The sequence below is a fragment of the Pseudopipra pipra genome, chromosome 3 (genome assembly GCF_036250125.1).
Source record: "Pseudopipra pipra isolate bDixPip1 chromosome 3, bDixPip1.hap1, whole genome shotgun sequence".
Taxonomy (NCBI): domain Eukaryota; kingdom Metazoa; phylum Chordata; class Aves; order Passeriformes; family Pipridae; genus Pseudopipra; species Pseudopipra pipra.
Genome location: NC_087551.1, coordinates 40,468,624 through 40,488,286, shown reverse-complemented (window position 1 = coordinate 40,488,286; position 19,663 = coordinate 40,468,624). Strand labels below are relative to the sequence as shown.

The window sequence follows — 19,663 nt, the reverse complement described above, 5'->3', positions numbered from 1 at the left end:
CTCTCTCAGTGGTAACTCTTCACTCTCTTGAAACAGTAAAAAAGTATGATCAGTAAATGGGTTTTTTTGACCAGTCTTTAGATTGCACAGCTCCTTTGGTAATCTCTCTCCTTTTGAACAGCAATAATTTATTCCTGCTGTTTCTTGCCTCACTAACCAGTTATTAATCCACAAGAAAACCTCTTGTCATCCACAGTAGCTTCATTTATTTGGTAAAAAGCATCATTAGAAAATCTAAGTGCAGTGCTTCCTAATCTCTCTCAAAAAAAGGGCCAAGACAAGTCTGCAGTAAGCCATCTATCCTTCAGAATACTTTTAACATGAAAGGACAAGACTACTGAAAGACTGAGACTTTGCCTTTGCTTAGGAAGAGCTGCCTTGGCTAACTTCCACGGAATATTTACACCAAACTCCAAGTTCTGCACATCCCCCAACTGACCCAGACACTTAAAAGATCCTTACGGGATTTTTTAAAAATCCTATAATCAAGATTAAAACCCAGACTCCAGTGAGGTCAGTATTCCCACCATCACCTGTTTTCCCAAAATGCTCCGTTTTCTGTTTTCTTCCTTCCTAGCAATTGAACAAAAATGGAACTCTGTCATGAAAAACAAGTGCCTATTATTAATGTAAATTACTTCACCTTAAAAGAATCCTAAAACTCCAGTTGTTGAGCTTTTTCATCATCATGATCACCACTCCTCTAGGTAGTCTAGTGATTTTCAGACTGCACTCCACACAGTACTCCACCGATGTCCATGAGAAGTCAAAAAAAACAAGCAAGCCTTTGCTCAGCAGGCTTCAAATCACTAAGCAGTCTGGAGAAGGTGAAAACCACCATTCTTTCTCCTCTGTCTCCATACCAGCCTGCACAGATGGCTTACCTCCTAGTCAAATCCCCTCCTGCACTACCTGATGATCGCACACATGCAGCCCACTGACACACATAAAGCTACCACAGAAAGCTGGAGTAGTCTCTTCCTCTGTCCCTCCCCCAGTGTCCCAAGGCAAGTACTTCATCCTCTATGTTCATGTCACACTGGCACTCCCTAGTGTGAGGATACTCGTCACAACACCCAGCAAAGTAAGCATTTTGAAGAAATCAAGGTAAAACCACCAGCACACATTTAGTTAAAATTAAAAAAAAAAAAAAAGAAAAAAAAAAAAAGAACAAAATCACATGAATATTCACATTTTCTTAAGGATTTAGAAAATTTATTTGCTAAGACCACCAAACAAAAGCTACCATTTTCTTTCTCATTGTACACTTCTCCTTCTTTATTCAAACATACACATAAATTTTTGCTAACTCATCTGAAGTTTCAGCATGTTATTGTTAAAAAGAAACTCACAAAAGTAAAACTCAGAGTGAAGTCTTTATGAAATAATGAAGAGGAGTGCTTTGCATAAGGCCATACAAAGTACAGCATATATTTCTTAAATGTTTCCAATCTAGAGGTGATTATTGTGTGCACTTCATGGGGCTTCTTTGCTTAATTTACTCCCTTTTTAATAATAAAACTAGGTACAATCAATCGCTGTGATGATTTTGCTTTTTTAAAATTATTTTTTTTCACCAAGCATAGCAAGGAACACTGTAATGCCAAAGGAGTCAGAGTTACATCCCTAATGGACATTTGAGAAGGAAAGGAGGAAGGAGAAAGAGGGAAAGAGGGAAAGAATCTTAACTTATGGTTCTCTTGAACTACATATTTTAAAAGTTTTGTTTAAAAAAAACCCTTGGTGTTCCGTAACAGAAGAAAATGTCCCACACTACCTTAGGTAAGTCTTTGTTATTATTTGCAGCAAAATAAATAGTTATACACAAGGCTATATTGCTTAAAGAACTCATTTTTAAATCCAGTTCCTTGAACATCTATTATGGACTATTAGACTATTTCAATAAAAGAAAAACAAATCAGCTGAGCTCCTGGTATAAGCACAAAGCTGAACACAGCTACAGTACATCAAGGATTGGTAGGGAAACCTGTGCTAATTGCTTCCAAAGTGAAAGGAGAAATCATCAGGGTTGCCAATCAAAAATCTGCTGGGTAAATTTCAATTAAATATGGGGTAAGTAAGGAAGTAAGGCTGTAGGTGAGGAGTGATCTGTTAGACATTACTGGAAGGCAAAGCACACACAGCGTCATTTCACAATTAGCAAGGACAGGCACAAAAGAATCTACGAGCTGAACCACTGTATAAATTCCACATGATTCACTTTAACTGCATTTCTGGCAAGAGTTTCAGTGGGAAACAGGCATCTATTTCTTTAACATCTATCTCACTAACTGCTAAATGGAAATATAATTCAAAAGCTTCAACTGCGGCAACTAGCACACCTAACAAATCTGGAATTTTTTCAGCCTCTCTTCTTTCTAGAACATTAGCCTCTGCCTAGTTATGATAAATATCCCATTCATTACTTCTTGGGCTCATTTACCAAAAGTAAAAGACTAAAGATAAATAGTTAGAATTGGCTAATTAACAACAAAAAAACCCCACCTCCTTTTGATGGCAGTTTAACCAAATGGAAATAATGCCATTAAAAATGTATTAGATAAATCTGTGTATTTTTCTATTCATACACTTTCTAAAACCAGATCACTAAATTCCCATAATATCCATTACACAGAGTTACTTACGATTGTCTCCAGTGAGTACTTCCCAGGCCACAGGTCATTAAAGAATAAACTATTTATCACAAATATCCCAGATGTGCTATTTGGGCTTTGTGATTAATTATATATAATTATATTATCCCTTCTGTTTTGTGAATGCAGTAACTAAACAACTTTATACGCACCATAAATTTTGAAATCTAAACCACAACTGACATTTCCTACTATTATATTCCATTATCACATGATTCAGTCTTGAGATTTAATATTAATTTTCTTTTCAATATTCATGCCTGTAAAAGCTTGCTTCACAAAATCCTGAAAAGGGATTTTGAAAAGGGTCCTAAGTAAGCTGTAATATAAATTTACTTCAATATTAATTCTTTTCAACATAAAAACATAACAGAAATTCTATTTTTGCAGTAACTTCCAATCACCTTAAAACCCTTGTTCTATTAGAAATTAAATGGCTGTATTTCTTGCATCTCTTACCTACCATAGTGCAGCAAACAGAACACGGTTAAGCAAATGGCCAGGGAAGAGAGCATGAACAGTGTTATATACCATACATCTTACAGCAGCAGTCAGATTAACATTTCTCAAAAAAAAGTATCCCTTCCAAGAGGTTGGTTAGGAATTTTGACAACAAAATTCCCTCCAGATCTGGCTGGTTTACAAGGGAGCTCTGCTGAAGAAGTTCAAATCCTTGGCCTTCTCTTAAAATAGCTTTCATATATCAAGAGGAGTGAGCCACCTGCAAGGAGAACCAGGAAAGGATGCCCTCCACCAGCAGCCAGTACCATGATCACACACTGAGGAAGAAATGCAGCTCAAGGGAGGTCGACAGCTACACCCACTCCTCGAATGGGCTGCCTCACACACCAGACAGAGCATCGGCTATCGGCAAACTACTAGTAAAGCTGCCGGATGGTCGTGGACCTGTCAGGAAAAACTCCCTGTAAAGCTGACAGGCAGTCTGGGAGCTGCCAGGGGCTCAGCAACTCCCAGAGTCAGGCCCTTCCCAGCTGCCAAAATATCACCCTTCCCAAAACTGCACAGCATTACTATGGGAACAGGCACCATGGCTTTCAAAACTGCTCCACATATCCAGGAGGCTGATGCTTAAAAGGAAACTACCAATTCTTTGGCTTACAGGCTGCCAGAAGGAAATGCCACCAAATCCCAGATGAAATAACGAAACAGAGTTTGCTCCCTGATGCTCTATACCAGCACTGTATGTTTGGACCTGAGGCTGCTGCTGGGCTGAGGCCACCAGGTGCCCACCTGACCACCCCCAGGCTTCTGCTGTTGTTTTACTATCCATGACTATAGGTACATTTTTCTTCCACCGGGGTAAACTAGTTTTTTTATTATCATCTCGACTCAGCAACTGAGTCCATTCCGAGAAACCTTTCCAGAGTAATTTGTGTAAGAAGCGTACTGAATGAAATCAATGGACCAACTCTCAGGAGAGAATCATCCTGTAAGGTAAATTGTCAAAAATGCATGATGTGTACATGCTATCATTATCAGCCTTCCATCCAGTCACTACCTTACTGTTTTGGTATTTAAACTGTAAGAAATTTACAGCGCCGTAAGTGCTCTCAGATTTTTTTTCCTAATTCATTGAATTAGCAAACCTGAAGCAGTTCAGACTGCGTGTCATTACTGTTTACTTGAGTTCCAACTCCTAGGGTTTTATAAACACCAAATGTAAACCGGTCCTGGCCCCAAACATTTTACGCAACGATATTATCCAACTAGCTTTCCTATGTCTCAGAAAGCAAGCAGAGAGACTTCATTTCTTTGAACAAATTATCCACTAAGGCACCGCACAGAATTCATTAGAAGAAAAACGGTTGTTTATTGTGTGCTAGAAAACAGAGGATAATACCGGAAAGAAATTAAGCACAGAAAAGCATCCCAGGAAAGTGATACTTCCAAATATCTTTTGCGTCCCTGTCGGACCCGGGACGAGAGGTCCGCCGCAGAGCGCAGGGTGACAGCAGCTCCCACGGCCCCATCCCCGCCGCGGCCGCAGCCCCGCCCGGCAAGGCGGGACACCGGGACACGGGGCCCGCCCGCCCATCGCGCCGGGGGGAAGGGCCGGGACCGCTTCCGGAGCGTGACCTTCGCGGGTGGGTGAGTGAGTGTGGGGCGGGCGAGTGAGTGTGGGGCGGGCGAGTGCGTGTGGGGCGGGCGCGGGGCTCTCCCTCCGGCGGCGGCACCGCTTCCCCCGCTGCCCTGCGGCCGCGGGCGGGGCAGCGCCGGCGCCCCGCCATGGGAGCGGCGAGGCGCGGGGAGGCGCCGGGGGCGAGGCGTGCTGGGACACCCGCCGTGTGTCGTGTCCAGGTGGGCAGCGAGGATGGCGGCGCCGACCAGGGAGGAGAGGACGGCGTGCTGGGGGGCCCGGGACGAGTTCTGGCAGTGCCTGGACAGCCACGGGGATGACGCCGCCAAGTGCGAGAAGCTGCGCCGGGCCTTCGAGTCGCGCTGCCCGCCGCAGTGGGTGAGCACCGCCTGAAGCTGCCTAAGGCTGGACGAACAGAGCGTGTCCTTGCCAGTCTGTAACAGCAGCGACACGGAGTCACAGCTGCCTTGTTAAGGATGGCAGCTCCAGCTTCGAGGAGTGCAGAGCGTGGGCAGCCTTACGCTTTCCCATGGATAAGCCTGCACCCTTGCCGGGCGTAAATTGGTTTGCCTTGTTGGGAAATGAAAGCTCCTGAATGGACCACTGACTGGCCCGGGAACTGTGAGCAGCAGTATATAGTACAAAGGGAAAGGAAAATAAGATCTCAGATTTTCAGATAAATACACAGTTAAACAAACTTCATTGTTTAATTAGGAAAAAAAGTTTTGAAAGATACTTGAAAGCTTGTAGAAGTGCCCGTAAATTACTATTACTAAAGAAGAGAGGCCAGTATGGAAGGTAGCTGACACGCAGTGCCTACAGTTGTGTGGCATCTTGAGACTGGCATCTTGTGCATAAAAATACCCTTTTTCATGCAGCGTAACGTCACAGTAAGCCACCTGCCTACATGTAACTCACTCATGTTGTGCTTTTTAGTTTCTTTAGCTCAAGTTATAACCCTTTTTTTTTTAATAGGCCTTGCCCTTTCGTAACAATAGCGTCTGAGGGGCTGAACAGTTCCCGTTGCAGCTAGTGCACTGAAGTCAGTTAAAACCAAGTACCTTCACAGTTGCTGCACTGACTTGTACTTCAAACACTGCGCTTCTGCTGTACTTCATCTCTGGTGATGGCAGTCTCATCAGCAGTGCTTTGCACCATGCACATCAGTGGCTGTAGGCAATGAATTCAGAGGTTACGTGGTCTGCGATGCCACAGAAAAGCTGCTGGACTTACCTTTGCATCACAAATAATCTTTGTTGATAGCAGTGAAAAGAGCAAAGCAATAGGCTGCTTTTACTAGATCATGAACTTCAGAAAAATGAAGTTCACTTCCAAAAGGGTCCAAAAGCCCCCACAAACCAAAAACCAAACATGCCATTCTTTAGTCTTTTATTTCAACAGAGGAAGAAACTCCTAACTACTGTAGTAAAATCCTCTATTATCAATTCACTGATAATTCCATAGTCGTCTTGTGATACATAAACCCCTTCCTCTGCTAGTTTCTTCTGATGGACATCTTTTCTCTTTTTAAACAGGTTAAACATTTTGACAAAAGAAGAGACTTCTTAAAATATAAAAAAAAGCTTGAAACGGAAGGGTATATTCCTCCAGAAGCTGCTGGAAAGTCTTAGGTACTCTGCTTTCATAATAAATCAAGTACCCATAGAAAGAAGAAGCAAGAGAAAGCAACAGGAGCTACCTGAGTGCAAGACTGTCTCCCTGAAATGCAGACTGCTGTTCTTGTTGCCAGGTCTCATATGTCTGCTGAAAGATGGTTGTGTACAGCTTATGGTGCAGGGCTGTTCACAAATCTAAGGGTTTGAATGTATAATTATTAAAATTCTTTCACGCAAATAATTGTTTAATACTGCAATGTATATATTCTAAGGAGAAAATAAAATTCTTTTTCAGTAAGTGAGCCGGGTTTTCCTTAAAAAAAAAAGTCCATTCCAACTTTCATGTCTTGTCAAAGGGAGGTGGTGGTATAATGCAATTTGTATTTGTCATTTACCAAGTATTTCAAAGTATTTTAAAATACAGTTTAAGTCAGACATTGCTTTATATAACAGTGGTCATCAGAAGACCTAATGCATCCTGTGCATATGATATGTAATCTACCTATTTTGAGTATGCTTACTTTTTATAAGCAGTAGGAATTTTTACATTAGTGATAAGTTTTCAATCAGTATCTCTGCTAGAAGTATGTCAGTTTATTTATCATGATTCTCATATTATGGTCTTTTGTATAATTTGATTACCTTACTGATGCAGTTCCATTTAAAGATACAGAGAGTTTACAGTAGGATTAATAAACTTGACTGTGGAAGGCATTTAAACAAGGGGCACCATTTAATGTAATTATGTAAGTGAAGTTACCTTCCAAAAATTATATAATCTAGTAGATCTAGATGCTGGAATCATTAATACTTTGGCTAAAGGCACCACTTCAATTTAAAGCATAGTCACTATAACTGAAGTAACTGCAGTAAAAATCCTGTGGTTTTGAGTGTGGGATTGTTCACAGTACTGCACTGATGTTCTAACAGTAGAGAAAACACACACGCCACATGCAATATAAATAGTATTTATTTCCAATGCAACAATTTAAGGAGGTAAAGTATTAAGGCATTTAAAAGTCACCCTGAACACTACAGAAAACAAAACATGCAAAAGTTAAGAATCCTCATTCACCCTGAGTTTGTATCTCATCTATTCAGAATTTCATGTCGTAGCACCATAGGAAGCCACCTAGCTGTACTATAAGGCACGAGACTCTTGGCAGTTATTTTTGTTGTTTTTGCTTGATCACTTGTTGCCTTGTGTACTCCCAGATCAGCAGAGCTCCGCTTACGTGAACATTGAGTGATCGAATAATACCCTGCTGAGGAATTTCCACACAGACATCCAGATGGTGAATCAGGTTTGCTGGGATTCCCTCATGTTCGTTTCTAGTAAAGAAGAAACAGTAACTTGTATCAGAGAAAGCACAAGTGTTCCAGAAAGCAGAAAATACAAATGTCACAGCAGCATCCAAATACCCTTTGACAAATACAGTGCATCTACCTACAAGTGTAACTGATGACAACAAATGATTTTTTTAAAAGCAGTAATACATTACAAGTACAAAGAAAACATAGGGAGGCCTGACTAAGCTTTGAGGTAGGAAAACTGGTGGTGCACTCAATTTTCAGTTCACTGGTCCAGCAATAGCTGAACACCCAACATAAAGACTCTGCTTTTATTTTTAAACTCCATATATAGCAAAATGATCAGCTATAGATGAAAGGACCAGGGCATGAAGCTGCTGGCACAGCAGGCAAGCTCACCTGCTAACTTTACATTTGGCATAAAGGAATGTCGAAAACTCATTTGAAGCCTTGAACTGGAAGCTTTACCTTTTCAGAACTGAGAACATCAGAAGATACTAGAGGTTACCAGTAATTAAAACTACGTTGTTAATTAAAAGAGAACAAAGTGACTATGAGAACTCCATTTTGAAGACAAGCTACACATAAAAAAGTTGGAAAAAAGGTATTTCTGCTCACACTGTCCTAAAAGGAATAGGCAGGCCCTTCCTCCTGGTCTCACTCAGAAGCCCTGCAATGCCAGTAGCTTTCTGACTTGTAGGTGCTTTACCGTGGATTTCTTTAAGTAGCCTCCCCCTTTGTATCACATCTGAGGTTTGTCTGCTTATAGACACCATTTGCTTGTTGTCCCATCCTCTGCTTGTACCGCAAAAACTTCATCTTGTGCTCAATCCTTAACTTTTAAAGCATCTCCCAGCTATGCACACTCGCCCTTTACTCCAGCCCTCCTCACCAAGTTAAGCAGAGCAAACAGGCTTCACTCCTTGCTGAGCTCACCACGGCCTACACATACAGGGCCCCATATAACTAAACTGAACAGATGATATCTCTGTCACACCTGGAAAAATACAATCCATGCTGTTGCTACCTTCACCCATAATAAAAAGGAGTTACAGTGTATGGACAGGTTATTAAGTATGAGGAGAAGGATCATTCAGGAGTAGATGTCAATACCTCCTACTCCTTAGCACATAACGCCAAGCTCTACTCTTTCCATAATCACTTCCCATTCTAAAAACACCTTTACCATTGTCACTTGGTTTTCATATGACCAAACTCTGACTAGAAGAAGGGGTGGACTGCAAAAGGTAGATTTACAAAAAAAGCATGTGTTCTTACCCCAGCAATAATAGTGACTTCTCTGGGAAGCAATATTCTGTAAGATCAAAACTTTTAGCTGTCTGCTCCACACCAATAATAGTGTAGCCTTCTGTTTTCTTCTGCTGTAAATAATCAACAAGCTGACATGGTTTCACCTGCCCATTAAAAGTAGAGAGAAATACAAAAATATTTAAATAACACCTTTTGTAAACTTCTGAAGTTACTGTAAAAAACAATTTACTTGGACAGTTTTTAAGATCATTGACTTTTATCCCCGCAGACTCTGTCCGTATACCCAGCTCAACATTTTATAAACTCTTCAGCAATAACACAAAAGGTTAGTAATGCCACAAAAATGTACCCCACCAATACAATGAAGAAAGGCTCTTCTAGGCTTCTGACAGCTACAAGCCTTTTATCTGAATGTAAAAGAATCACTCTGGCACAGAGACAGTTGTTATTTAACCTGAAATTACTTCCCAATACAACAGAACAAGCCAATGCTGAAACTGAGTTGCCTTATAGGCCTGAACTGCAACTTGGGATAGCTCAAAGCGAAGAATTTCTTAGTTATCTACATCCTACTCTCTAAACTGCTTATTTGTATTAAAATGCCAATTTCTTCATGCAACATCAGCTCTATCATGAGTACACTTCTGTACAGAGATCAGGCATGACAATGTATCCATCGGCACTCTGTTTTAGGCAAAACACACTACAGCTATCTTGTTCTGAAAATAAACACCATGGGGAAAAAAAAAAAATCAAAAATTTCCAGTGAGTGTTTCAGATGACTTAGAGCTGACCTGGAAAAACTGATAACCAGATAATAGTTCTAAAAGTTGGCACAAGTTAACTTCAGGCAAACTCAGAAAATCACAATGAAGTTACCAGAAGCAATGGACGAAGCAAAATAAATAAACTGTTGTTCGACTTTTATAAATGAACATTAAATTCCGACACACCACTATAAAACAGAATAAGATGTAACAATGACAGCTCACATAATCAGTTTTCCACAGCAATAAGAAACTGAAAGTATTTTTAAAATTCTTTTTTTTTTATGAGGTTGACCCACAGCTTACACCAAAACACGCAAGATTAAGTGTTAGAGATAACAATGGGTGCTTCCGTTAAATAAAAAGTTCATTTTTTCAAGATAAAATGTAAGACTCTGCACTATGCATCTGACAACTGAAGATGTTCAGTACACTTTTTAACGATTAAAATGTTTCCACTCACCTCAACAAGGGGGAGCCACTGCTCTGCAGAAACACTAAGATGCTGGAACTGCTTATCTTGTACATAATGAAGACTGCCGACAACTAATGCAGATGCCCCAAATATTTCACTTGTACGACATAAACCTACAAAACCAAGACATAAAGTAATTTTTGTGTAGAAAATAAACACCAAGCCAGAATGCTTTAGTAGGTGAAAATGACAAAGAATGCAAAAGTGCAATGTTACTTTAGTCATTTATTTTTATCAGTTTCAGGTCTGTTCCAAGCCACACCTTGTTCCATATAAAAAACCAGAAAAAAAAAATGTTTTGTAACTTAGCAGAAAGATAAAAATTAGAAAAAGCACTATGTCTGACAACATGCTTTTACGATACTAATTACACAAAATAAGGGGCTAGTGTCTAAGCCTTAGCAAGGATGGATGGTTAGACATATATAGACACAAGCTTAAGCTTTAAAACCAGTAGCTGCTAAATGAAAGGCTTGAGAGGATGACACATGACAGCATTACAATGCAGACAGCACCAGCTTGTGGGCTTACTTTTCATGAACAGCCTCAGTGCTGTTCTAACTAACAACATCAAACACAATGGCAGTAAAGTAGTTGCAGGATTTATTATATCACAACTGACATGACATCGTGAAGGAGTTCTTAATCAGGAAAGAGGACTTTAATGACCAACAGTCATGAGAATCTAGTAAGTCTACAAGATTTGTTTTACTTGTTAAAGAAAAAACATATTTCCTTTAACCATAGTTGAAAAACTCAACTGTAACAAAGAATATAAATTCAGTAAGAAACTGAGCATGATTTACAGCAAAGTTCCACTTAATTAATGCATGTTATGTGTAGATACTTCTTTTTTTGCCTTAAAATGTAACTATAGAAGACCCCCAGTCTGAAGAAGGTAGTATTTCTTTTCTCAGGATAATGATCTATTTTTCTGAGCAGTACTTAAAAAATTTTCTAATTAACAACATAAAATGAAATTAATTTCTATTATTTAAGTGGGCTCTAAGGTCTAAAATAAAAGTTTAAAAATGTGAAGTCAACCTTACCTCCTAAATTGGTAGGTTTATCAATAAGTGAAGCCACCACGATCAATCTGCTGTTTGATTTACCAAGTTTAGCAGCACGATCCTGAAATGCCATTTCCAAGTCTAAAGTAGGAGTACTGTTTTTCCAGGGTATAATCTTTTTCTGAACATCAGTCCATTCTGTCTGGCTATCTGTTTCAGCTGAATGTGAACCTATAAAAAAAAAGTTGTATTCATATGGATATGCAAGCACTAGTGAAACTAGTGCTTCAGTAAGGAAGATTACTTAAGTAAAGATAAATCTAAATACTGTAGAAAGTAGATGACTCTCAAAACCAGATCAGATTGATTACAGATATATACAGCTACTACATACAAACAATTAAATTTAATATAGATTAGCTATATTTTACCCATGTCTTGCTGAGACCAGTCACTTGGTTTCAGATCACGAAGTTTTGTTCGAGAATGATACCACTGAAATCCTGGTGGCAAAGGAATATCAGTGAATCTGTCAAATTTAGAGAGTGAGATCCATTCATCTTCAGCAAGTTCCGCAAGGCGGGGAAGAGTGTAAAATATTGTCTGCAATGGAACAGTGTTATTAGCAGAGCACCACTAAAGCAAGCAAACCCAGATAATTAATTATTCTCTGGTAGTTTTATTGCACATGTCTTTTATCTAGCCTTCTATGCTTTTAATACTTGTTCTTCTTGGTACTTGACACAGTTTGCTAATATATCTCTCTATATTCATAACTTTACATATAGTGCTATCCCAAACTTTCATAAATCTAGTCTCATTCTCTCTCTAACTAGACCTTTTCTAAGGATCTAGATTGATTACTGTTCTGCAATTCTAGAATACAAAAGAACTAACACTCTGCTTCTCAGCACAAAGGTCTTGTGAAAATCTTGTATGTGTAACACTAAGGAGTTTTCAAATACTCTCACAAATTTCTAGTAAAGAACGCAGATTGATTTAATGTCAAAAGGAATAAAGTAGAAAGCATTAAAATCTAGTGGTAAAATCCAACTCAGCACTACCAAAACAGCTAATCACAATTTATCAAGGAGAAACAAACACATGCCCTGAGGGAAAGACTGAATAAGAGTTTAAAACCCAGACTTTTTGTTTATCCCAATGCACCCTTCAAGATGAAGAGGCACCCTGAATACATTTAAATACTCCACAAATACTAGCCTTACTTTGGTTTTTTTAACCCTCTTGTTCAGGATTTTCACTTTCCACTATCTAGCATATTTGTGTTCACAAAAATATCAGTTAAAAACAGGAAAAACTCCTTCTCTCAAAGATGGCACTGTTTGTGCCGGAACATACATCCCTGTTCATATCCATGTTTAGCTTGTATTTTCAGCTTACTTCTTCTATCTCATTTATCTGCACTATTATTTTTGCCTTTCTTCCTCAGTGTTTACTCCTCTGTCATTTATTTAAGCTATAACAAAACAAATATCTGAAAAAGATGCTCTGAAAGTTATATATATGTATCCTGTTCACATCAAGCAACAATTTAATTAGGCAACCTCAAGTTACTTCTAAGAACAGATGTCTCAAAAATCCTAACAAACTACACGCAATTAAGTAGATGCTCTTCAGTTATTAGAATCACCTTTTCCAGTCACAAAAACCCTATTAAACCCCCACAGATGGGCACATGCATCACACATACCTCTTAACTGACCTAGGTTTTTATCACAACAGTAAGAAGAAAATTAAGCTGCAGTCTTAGTCTAAAATCCATCACAATTTAAGCAAAGTAATTTTTCAGAGTTTTAAATGAATAACAGTTGATCATTTCATCTCACATTAGAAAATACCAAGAAAAATAAAAATACAGTTGTAAAACACAAATAACATGGTCTCAGACTTGCCTCTAGACTGTAATCCTCAAGTGGATGAAATGTTGCGAAGAAGAAATGATCTTGAATTCGCTGCCAGTTCCTTCTAGCATTCCTGCAATTGCAGAAAGTAGTGTAAGATACACAAAAAAGGCAAGATAGTGGATTTTTTTGTTTGTTTCAAATTGTCAGATGGGAATAAGACAACCTGGTTTATATACTACATATTGTATGAGAAAGAAAATAATTAAGTAAACGCCTATTAAAAAAAAAAACAACAGCACTCAGGAAATAACTTTTATTTATGTTTCAAAAAAGGTCCATAACACATCTCCAAACTGTATTATCAAAAGATGCAAGTTTGGCAAAAAGAAGTATCCCATCTAGGTCTCTGAAGGAAGCTGGATATTAGCCTATGGTTCAGTGTCAGCTTTTAGCTGTCAGCAAACAAAAAAGCAGACTCCTCTCTCTGCTTTTTTCTGTTACATGTCTTCCCACGCCAATTTCTTTTTAAACAGAGTTAAAAAAACACATAAACCCCCACAAAAATTATCAAATGCCATTTTAGAAAATTAGACTTGCTGCAAATGGTTCAGAAAAAGGAAGTTAAACTGTAAGTCAGAAGAATGTTACTAACCCTGTGCCATGCATGTTTTCCACTTGCTGAAGGCTGGATTCAATAACTGGTGTCAGAGCTTCAAATTCTTCTACATGCAGCATTCTGCACATATCCCAGATTTTTTTAAGGGCAACTAATGCATAAAGTCGAACACTGAAATTATGGTTGAAACACCACTGTAGAACAACTATGAGAGCTTTCTTCAAAGCTGGCCTCTAAGAAAAAAGATAAAGAAATTTCTCCTATTTATGTTAAGTCTTAACATACTGTTCAGAAGCAGAAAAGCTATGAGTGGCCAATAAAATGCTTCTTCAAAAAACTGCCTTTTAGTAACAGTACATATATGTGAATAACAGGCTTCAAAACATGATCCTCATTTCCTTCCTTTCTTCTCACTAGGACAGAGATGTACAGCCTCACTTGTTTTTTGAAAATGTATTCATTTGTTTTAAAAATTACTACTGTGCATACAAGGAAACCTCTATTTACTTCTGATTAAAAGCAGCAAGGAAAACCCAGGTGGATCCACATCTTTAGTTAAAACTGGAGCAGCTATTCTAGAACATTTCACAGGTAATCAGGCCCTATATATCCAGAACATCTGCCATTTAGCTAATTTTCATAAGCACAATCTTTTACAGAGGTAACAGGAAGAGTTAAGGGTTTTCCATATCAAAGGATACCTTACTATGAAGTAGGTATTAGAAAGGTCTTAAAAATAGATTGCAGAAATGGTTTTCATTTCAGAACTCTGTATACTCTGCAAGTGAATAAACAATGAACATTTCTAGTCAAATTTACCTTCTCTGAGGCATTTTGAAGAATGATGTCAAAGTGGGATAACACTGATAAAAACGTGCAGATGCTTGTTTTAAGCTTTTCTTCATCCTAAAGCAAAAGGGAGTGTAATGAGAAATATGCATACATAAGATGTTTTTATACCTTTTAAGTTTTCACAGCATGTTCCATGCATGCAATAATATCAACGCTACTAAAAAATCTGCATGTTCCCACAGCAAAATTTACTAAAATACAAAGTTGATATTATTAAGATTTCATTTTTCATAACACATTATTTGTTTTTTACTAACACATCAATCAGAATAAAGTACACAGTGGTACAAATGAGCTAAAATTCAACTCAAGTTCACTGTATTCCCCCAGGAATGCGAAGGGTTGTCACCAGTTCATGGACTCTTGCCTGGGACTCCTGCTTCCTAGAGCTCAACCTGCACTACAGCTGCACACTACCTGCACTAACTATATTCCCCAATACAAGGATAGCCTCTGAAAATACAATCTGTATTTCTTTTTCATAAATCTACATGTTTTCTGCTTGCTCTGATTGTTTGAATGGGCCCACTGTATTTAGTACACTTGTTATCAGCATGAGATCACTTTGATCAACAGATTATCATCTACTGAAATGACAGTAATTCCAACTGCCTGAGCTCTTGGAAAGAACTCTGAAATAGGAAAAGGTTACATCCCTTACAGCACTTTTTGTCAGTTTAGATGGAATGACAAGGCATCTTTATGCACTTTAAAAAAAGTATAAATCGTAACAGCCCACATCACTAATAAACAAAGTTGTCTCAGTATTAAAAACCTGTATTAAAAAAAGAGAGCACTATTAAAAATCTGACCTTTTGGGGCAGAAAACATACATATATATACATATATATACATACATATATACACACACACACACACACACACGTACATACAATTTTCCAATATTTTTAATGTAAGCTTAATTCTTGTCCTATTGTCTGGTTTTTAGAAAAACTACAGTAGCAACTAGGCTATTTGATAAGCAAGAAAACATCTACATTTAACTCATAAGAGTTAATGCTTCAGTAGAGGCACCATCACAAATAACATCTTCCCACACACTGGAAGAGATTTTCAAGGACATACATTTTTTTCTCAGCCCAAATATATAATGCTAACAAATTCAAGGATATCAATACAGACAATTACTATTTCTGCAGGTCAATCCTTATGGATAATTACTTAGAGAAGAATCCAAGACACAAAAATTAACTGCTAGTAAGTCAGCTCTCCTCAGTCAACCCTTTTACAGCTTTTAGTTACCATCATTCAAACCCTGCCTCCAGTTTTGGAACCACATTACAGAATTCCACTGTGAGACAAGTCCATATTAAAAGCTGCAAATTGAATGCGTGCTATGCAAGTCACACTCCCGCTAACAAAGAGGATGCAGAAGATAAAAGCTGGCTGTGGAAACCACAAGTGACTTCGCAGTACCTTCCCAGACTCAGAATCTAGGGCATCCATGTGTTCCTGATAGCTCTTACATCAACTACTCTGACTCACTATGGCAGCTCTACTCTCCTTGTAAAAGGAAATCTCTCAACTGGTAGAATTCACATTTTTTCAGCCACTTATACATCACAAATTTCTAAATGTCTCAGATTATAGCTCAGATCACTTCCAAGTTAAATTGATCTGCTCAACAACCCACTTCTTCTAAAGGAAGATTGGAATGCACAGAAAATAAGGTGTGGGAAGACAAACTATACCCTCTTTGTTCAAATTACTCTTCAAGTGAATGCCAAAGTTCTTACTTACATAGCAAAAGCAATCCCAGAATTTATTAAGGAATTGGGGGTATTTGTGTAGACTCAAGATAACAATCCATTCTATGAAGTATTTCACAGATGCCTGATTATTACTGAATCCAGCCTGAAAAACTTTGTCAAGGGTTCCACACAAAAAATTCTGAGAAAACAATCAGATAATCACTTAGTATATTGTTAAAGTTATTTCCAAGAATAAAAAAACTTCTAAATAAAAGAACATTCTCAGCTATATAATAATGTTAGACATTTTTAATACACAAATGAAAACATTTTAGAATATAGTTTCTTTACTATATTTTGATATACTTTACTATACCAGCATTTGATGAAAGTAACATTTCTCAATTTCTTGACTGTTCATAAAGTAGCAACATTTTTACTAAATGAAAAACTTTCAATCAGATAATCAATACAAAGTTTTAGCTAGCTTTAACAGGAACAATCCAGCCTCCTAAAATTCACAAATCCAAGAATCAGTTTTCAGTGTCCTCTAGAAATGTATCAGAAATCCAGGACTTCAGACTGAAAGAATGAAACTACACAAAACTTCTACATCAGCCAGAGATTACATGACTTTTATACCCTGCTGTAATTTAACATACGCAGTTTGCATGACACTAAATTATTCTTGAAAGTAAGTATTTATTTATTTATTTAATAATTCATAGTGAAGGGCAATACCTGGTTAAGCTTTGGAAGAAGAACTAAGAGTGTCTGCCATACCCGGTTTTTAATTCTATGCTGTAAAGAGTTTGCATAATAGCGTGTTCTAGATCTGGATACCAATTCATCCTAAAAGCAAATTAAAAAGTTTATTACCTATTCTTCCTTTAAAATTGAATACATGGAAATACACTTTACTGCATCTACTGCCCAGCTAGTATCAACATTAAACGTAAAGTTAGGAAAATATATTAATTTAAGTTATTAAGAAAAATTCTGAAGCTTTTCAGAAAATTCTCAGAAGTTCAGAAAGCTGAAAAACATACACAATTCCAATTACTATTTTTACTTAAGAGCATAGAAAATGTTAATTTTAAAGCTCTTGAAACATTAGAAAGTTGAAGAATTTATAGCACTTACTGTGTAAGAACAATTAAAATAGTACTACATAAATGCAGCTTGAAGACTCAAGTTGTCATATAGTTATGTAAGAACTAAAGATCCTAAGTGAAGAGATGAGTATATAAATGAAAATACTTCTACTTTAGAGTCTACATTTAATTAGTCATGCTATCAGTTAGATCAGTTTGTAACTATAGCTCTAGTTTTGAGACTGAAATTGATATTCTGCAATAAGATGTTTTAAGTGAAAGAAAATAGATAAGATGGAGCTTTTAAAATATTTGAAATTCATGTTCTCATATAGCTTAGATTCTTTCCCTCCATGCTCTGTTTTGCCCTTCAAAATACATGACAGCCCAAACTATTTCCTTAACTTCTTAAAAAGAAAATAATGTAGTGATTCAAGTTCTAATTAATATTAAAATGCAAATACACTTACTTGTTCATGTTTAAACTTCATATTTAAGAAAGTAAGGCAGTCACTTCTAAAGTTCACTTTTCCTGCTTGATCAATCTCACAATACAAATACTATCTGCTTTTCTCCAGTACTTAATTGAGAAGAATGATGGACCAACTCATTCCTTTTCTTCAGACAGAAGCAGAATTCAATAGTACCACAATGTATTGTATTAGATGTTCTAATAGCAGCTGCAGTAATTTACCACCGACTTTAGACTACTGTCAATGCGTAAGCAGCTATGACGTAAAAGAAAATCAGACCCCAATCTTCTCCATTATTTCTATTTATAAAGGTATTCTAAGGAGACAAAGTTCTCTCAATTCAAAAGGTAGTCTGCAATCGTTAAAGTGAAATGCAGTGCTTCAGAATGCAGCCTGAAAGAAGATTCTTAATGGAAGAATGGTTACAATTTGGGTAATGTTCCAGGAAGCCATGAAATCCACTAAAAAGAGAGAAATAAACCCCAAAGGCAATTTTTACTATTTTGGTTTGGCCAAATTAACTTCTTCATAACCAAAAAAAAGTGTATTACTGGGCAAATCTATAGAGAGGCTAGACAAACAACCATAAATACATCCTGGCAATTTTAAATATTTTGCATTCTAGTGATTGTACTAACATTACATTTACATATAAAGAGAAATTAATTTTACTTTATCAAGTAGTTTGATGAAAATGTCTTCCATAAACGTCTTATGCAACATATTTGATCCATCCAACAAGCACAGAAATTTAATAGCACAAACCCGAACGTAGTGATCATCTCGATTTGTGCTGTAAAATATTAATAAAAAAATAAAAATCACTCTACTTGTTCAGACAAAGATAATTCTTAAATTATAAAAAAGCACATTAACTTCAACATACAGCCATCGAGTTGTCTGCAGTGAGACAATATGCATATACCTAGAACCAGAATTTTAAAGTCTGTTCATCATTGCTGATGAAGAAAACTAGTGAGTTCCAGATAACCTGCCCCTGCTTCTATCTTGAGGTCTTTACTAGCATCTAGGTGTTTAAAACAATTCTCCACAGAAATAGGTATATCAAAAAGTTTTTGAAGTTTTGTGCCTGTAAATTGCAGTCTTTTAACAACTTGGTCAAAGGTCATGAATATACTCCTTATGGGTCCCTTCCAACTTGAGATATTCTATGATAAGAAGCTGAATTCAAAACCAGCATCTTTCCTATCATAGCATTAATCATGACGAAGACACAATTCACACCAAATACTGTAATACATATCCTCAAAGTCATTACCTTTCTGTAACAATGTTTGCTGCACATTTTTCTCCAAGATTTTCTACGAAGGCATGCACGTCCTGAATAAGTCTTCACAGATAAAAGAAGACAAAGCAACAAAATTAACAGAATAGCATACAAAACCTGTTTTTAATACTTATTTCAAAGTTTAAAAGAAAACAAAGAACACAAAATTATAACAAATATAATCACAAAGATTTTTTTATACCTTTGATCTCTCCTAAATACAGTTCCAAAGACACAAGCCTCAGTGATAAGTTCACAATAATTTCCAGCATTTAGGAAAGCATTTGTCAAGGCACTTCTCTCATCAACACTAGGAAATATCCAAGATTGACAACAATGACTAAGGACTACATTGAAGACTCCAGTCTTTGTAGTGGACAGATCTATGAGCTTGAAAATTATCTGAAAAGAAGAAATAAAAGATTCAAAAACTAGTTTTCAGAAGTGCCGAACTTATTAGAATAATACTGCAGTGATGTCTATTTTAGTAGGTCTGATGATCTTTTGCATCCTATCTCTGCTCAGGTTAATGCTGTCTTCAATTTCTTTACAATTTATAA

The 19,663-nt window shown here is 37.2% G+C and overlaps 2 protein-coding genes across 5 annotated transcripts in view; one reads left to right on the top strand and one right to left on the bottom strand.

Annotated features, from left to right (window-relative positions):
* The first annotated feature begins 4,651 nt into the window (after window positions 1-4,651).
* On the top strand, window positions 4,652-6,666 carry LOC135411350 (cytochrome c oxidase assembly factor 6 homolog). Of its 2 annotated transcripts, none has more exons than XM_064648802.1 (3): window positions 4,652-4,763; window positions 4,974-5,130; window positions 6,288-6,666. In XM_064648802.1, the coding sequence occupies exons 2-3, from the start codon at window positions 4,987-4,989 to the stop codon at window positions 6,381-6,383; spliced, it is 240 nt and encodes a 79-aa protein (XP_064504872.1). In that variant the 5' UTR covers window positions 4,652-4,763; window positions 4,974-4,986; the 3' UTR covers window positions 6,384-6,666. The 2 variants fall into 2 exon arrangements, with proteins under 2 accessions (XP_064504872.1, XP_064504873.1); XM_064648803.1 differs by having other exon boundaries at window positions 4,714-4,759.
* Window positions 6,667-7,320: 654 nt separating this feature from the next.
* The window catches only part of TARBP1 (TAR (HIV-1) RNA binding protein 1), a 34,795-nt gene continuing 22,452 nt past the window's right edge, over window positions 7,321-19,663 (bottom strand). For all 3 annotated transcript variants that reach the window (XM_064648780.1, XM_064648782.1, XM_064648781.1), the window contains 13 exons: window positions 19,306-19,505; window positions 19,095-19,166; window positions 18,488-18,608; window positions 16,990-17,100; window positions 16,298-16,447; window positions 14,504-14,590; window positions 13,721-13,917; window positions 13,117-13,198; window positions 11,635-11,806; window positions 11,243-11,434; window positions 10,182-10,306; window positions 8,958-9,094; window positions 7,321-7,700 (listed from right to left, as the gene is read on the bottom strand). In XM_064648780.1, coding sequence (XP_064504850.1) covers window positions 7,535-7,700; window positions 8,958-9,094; window positions 10,182-10,306; window positions 11,243-11,434; window positions 11,635-11,806; window positions 13,117-13,198; window positions 13,721-13,917; window positions 14,504-14,590; window positions 16,298-16,447; window positions 16,990-17,100; window positions 18,488-18,608; window positions 19,095-19,166; window positions 19,306-19,505 — 1,812 coding nt within the window. In that variant the 3' untranslated portion in view covers window positions 7,321-7,534. The remainder of the gene's footprint in view (window positions 7,701-8,957; window positions 9,095-10,181; window positions 10,307-11,242; window positions 11,435-11,634; window positions 11,807-13,116; window positions 13,199-13,720; window positions 13,918-14,503; window positions 14,591-16,297; window positions 16,448-16,989; window positions 17,101-18,487; window positions 18,609-19,094; window positions 19,167-19,305; window positions 19,506-19,663) is intronic.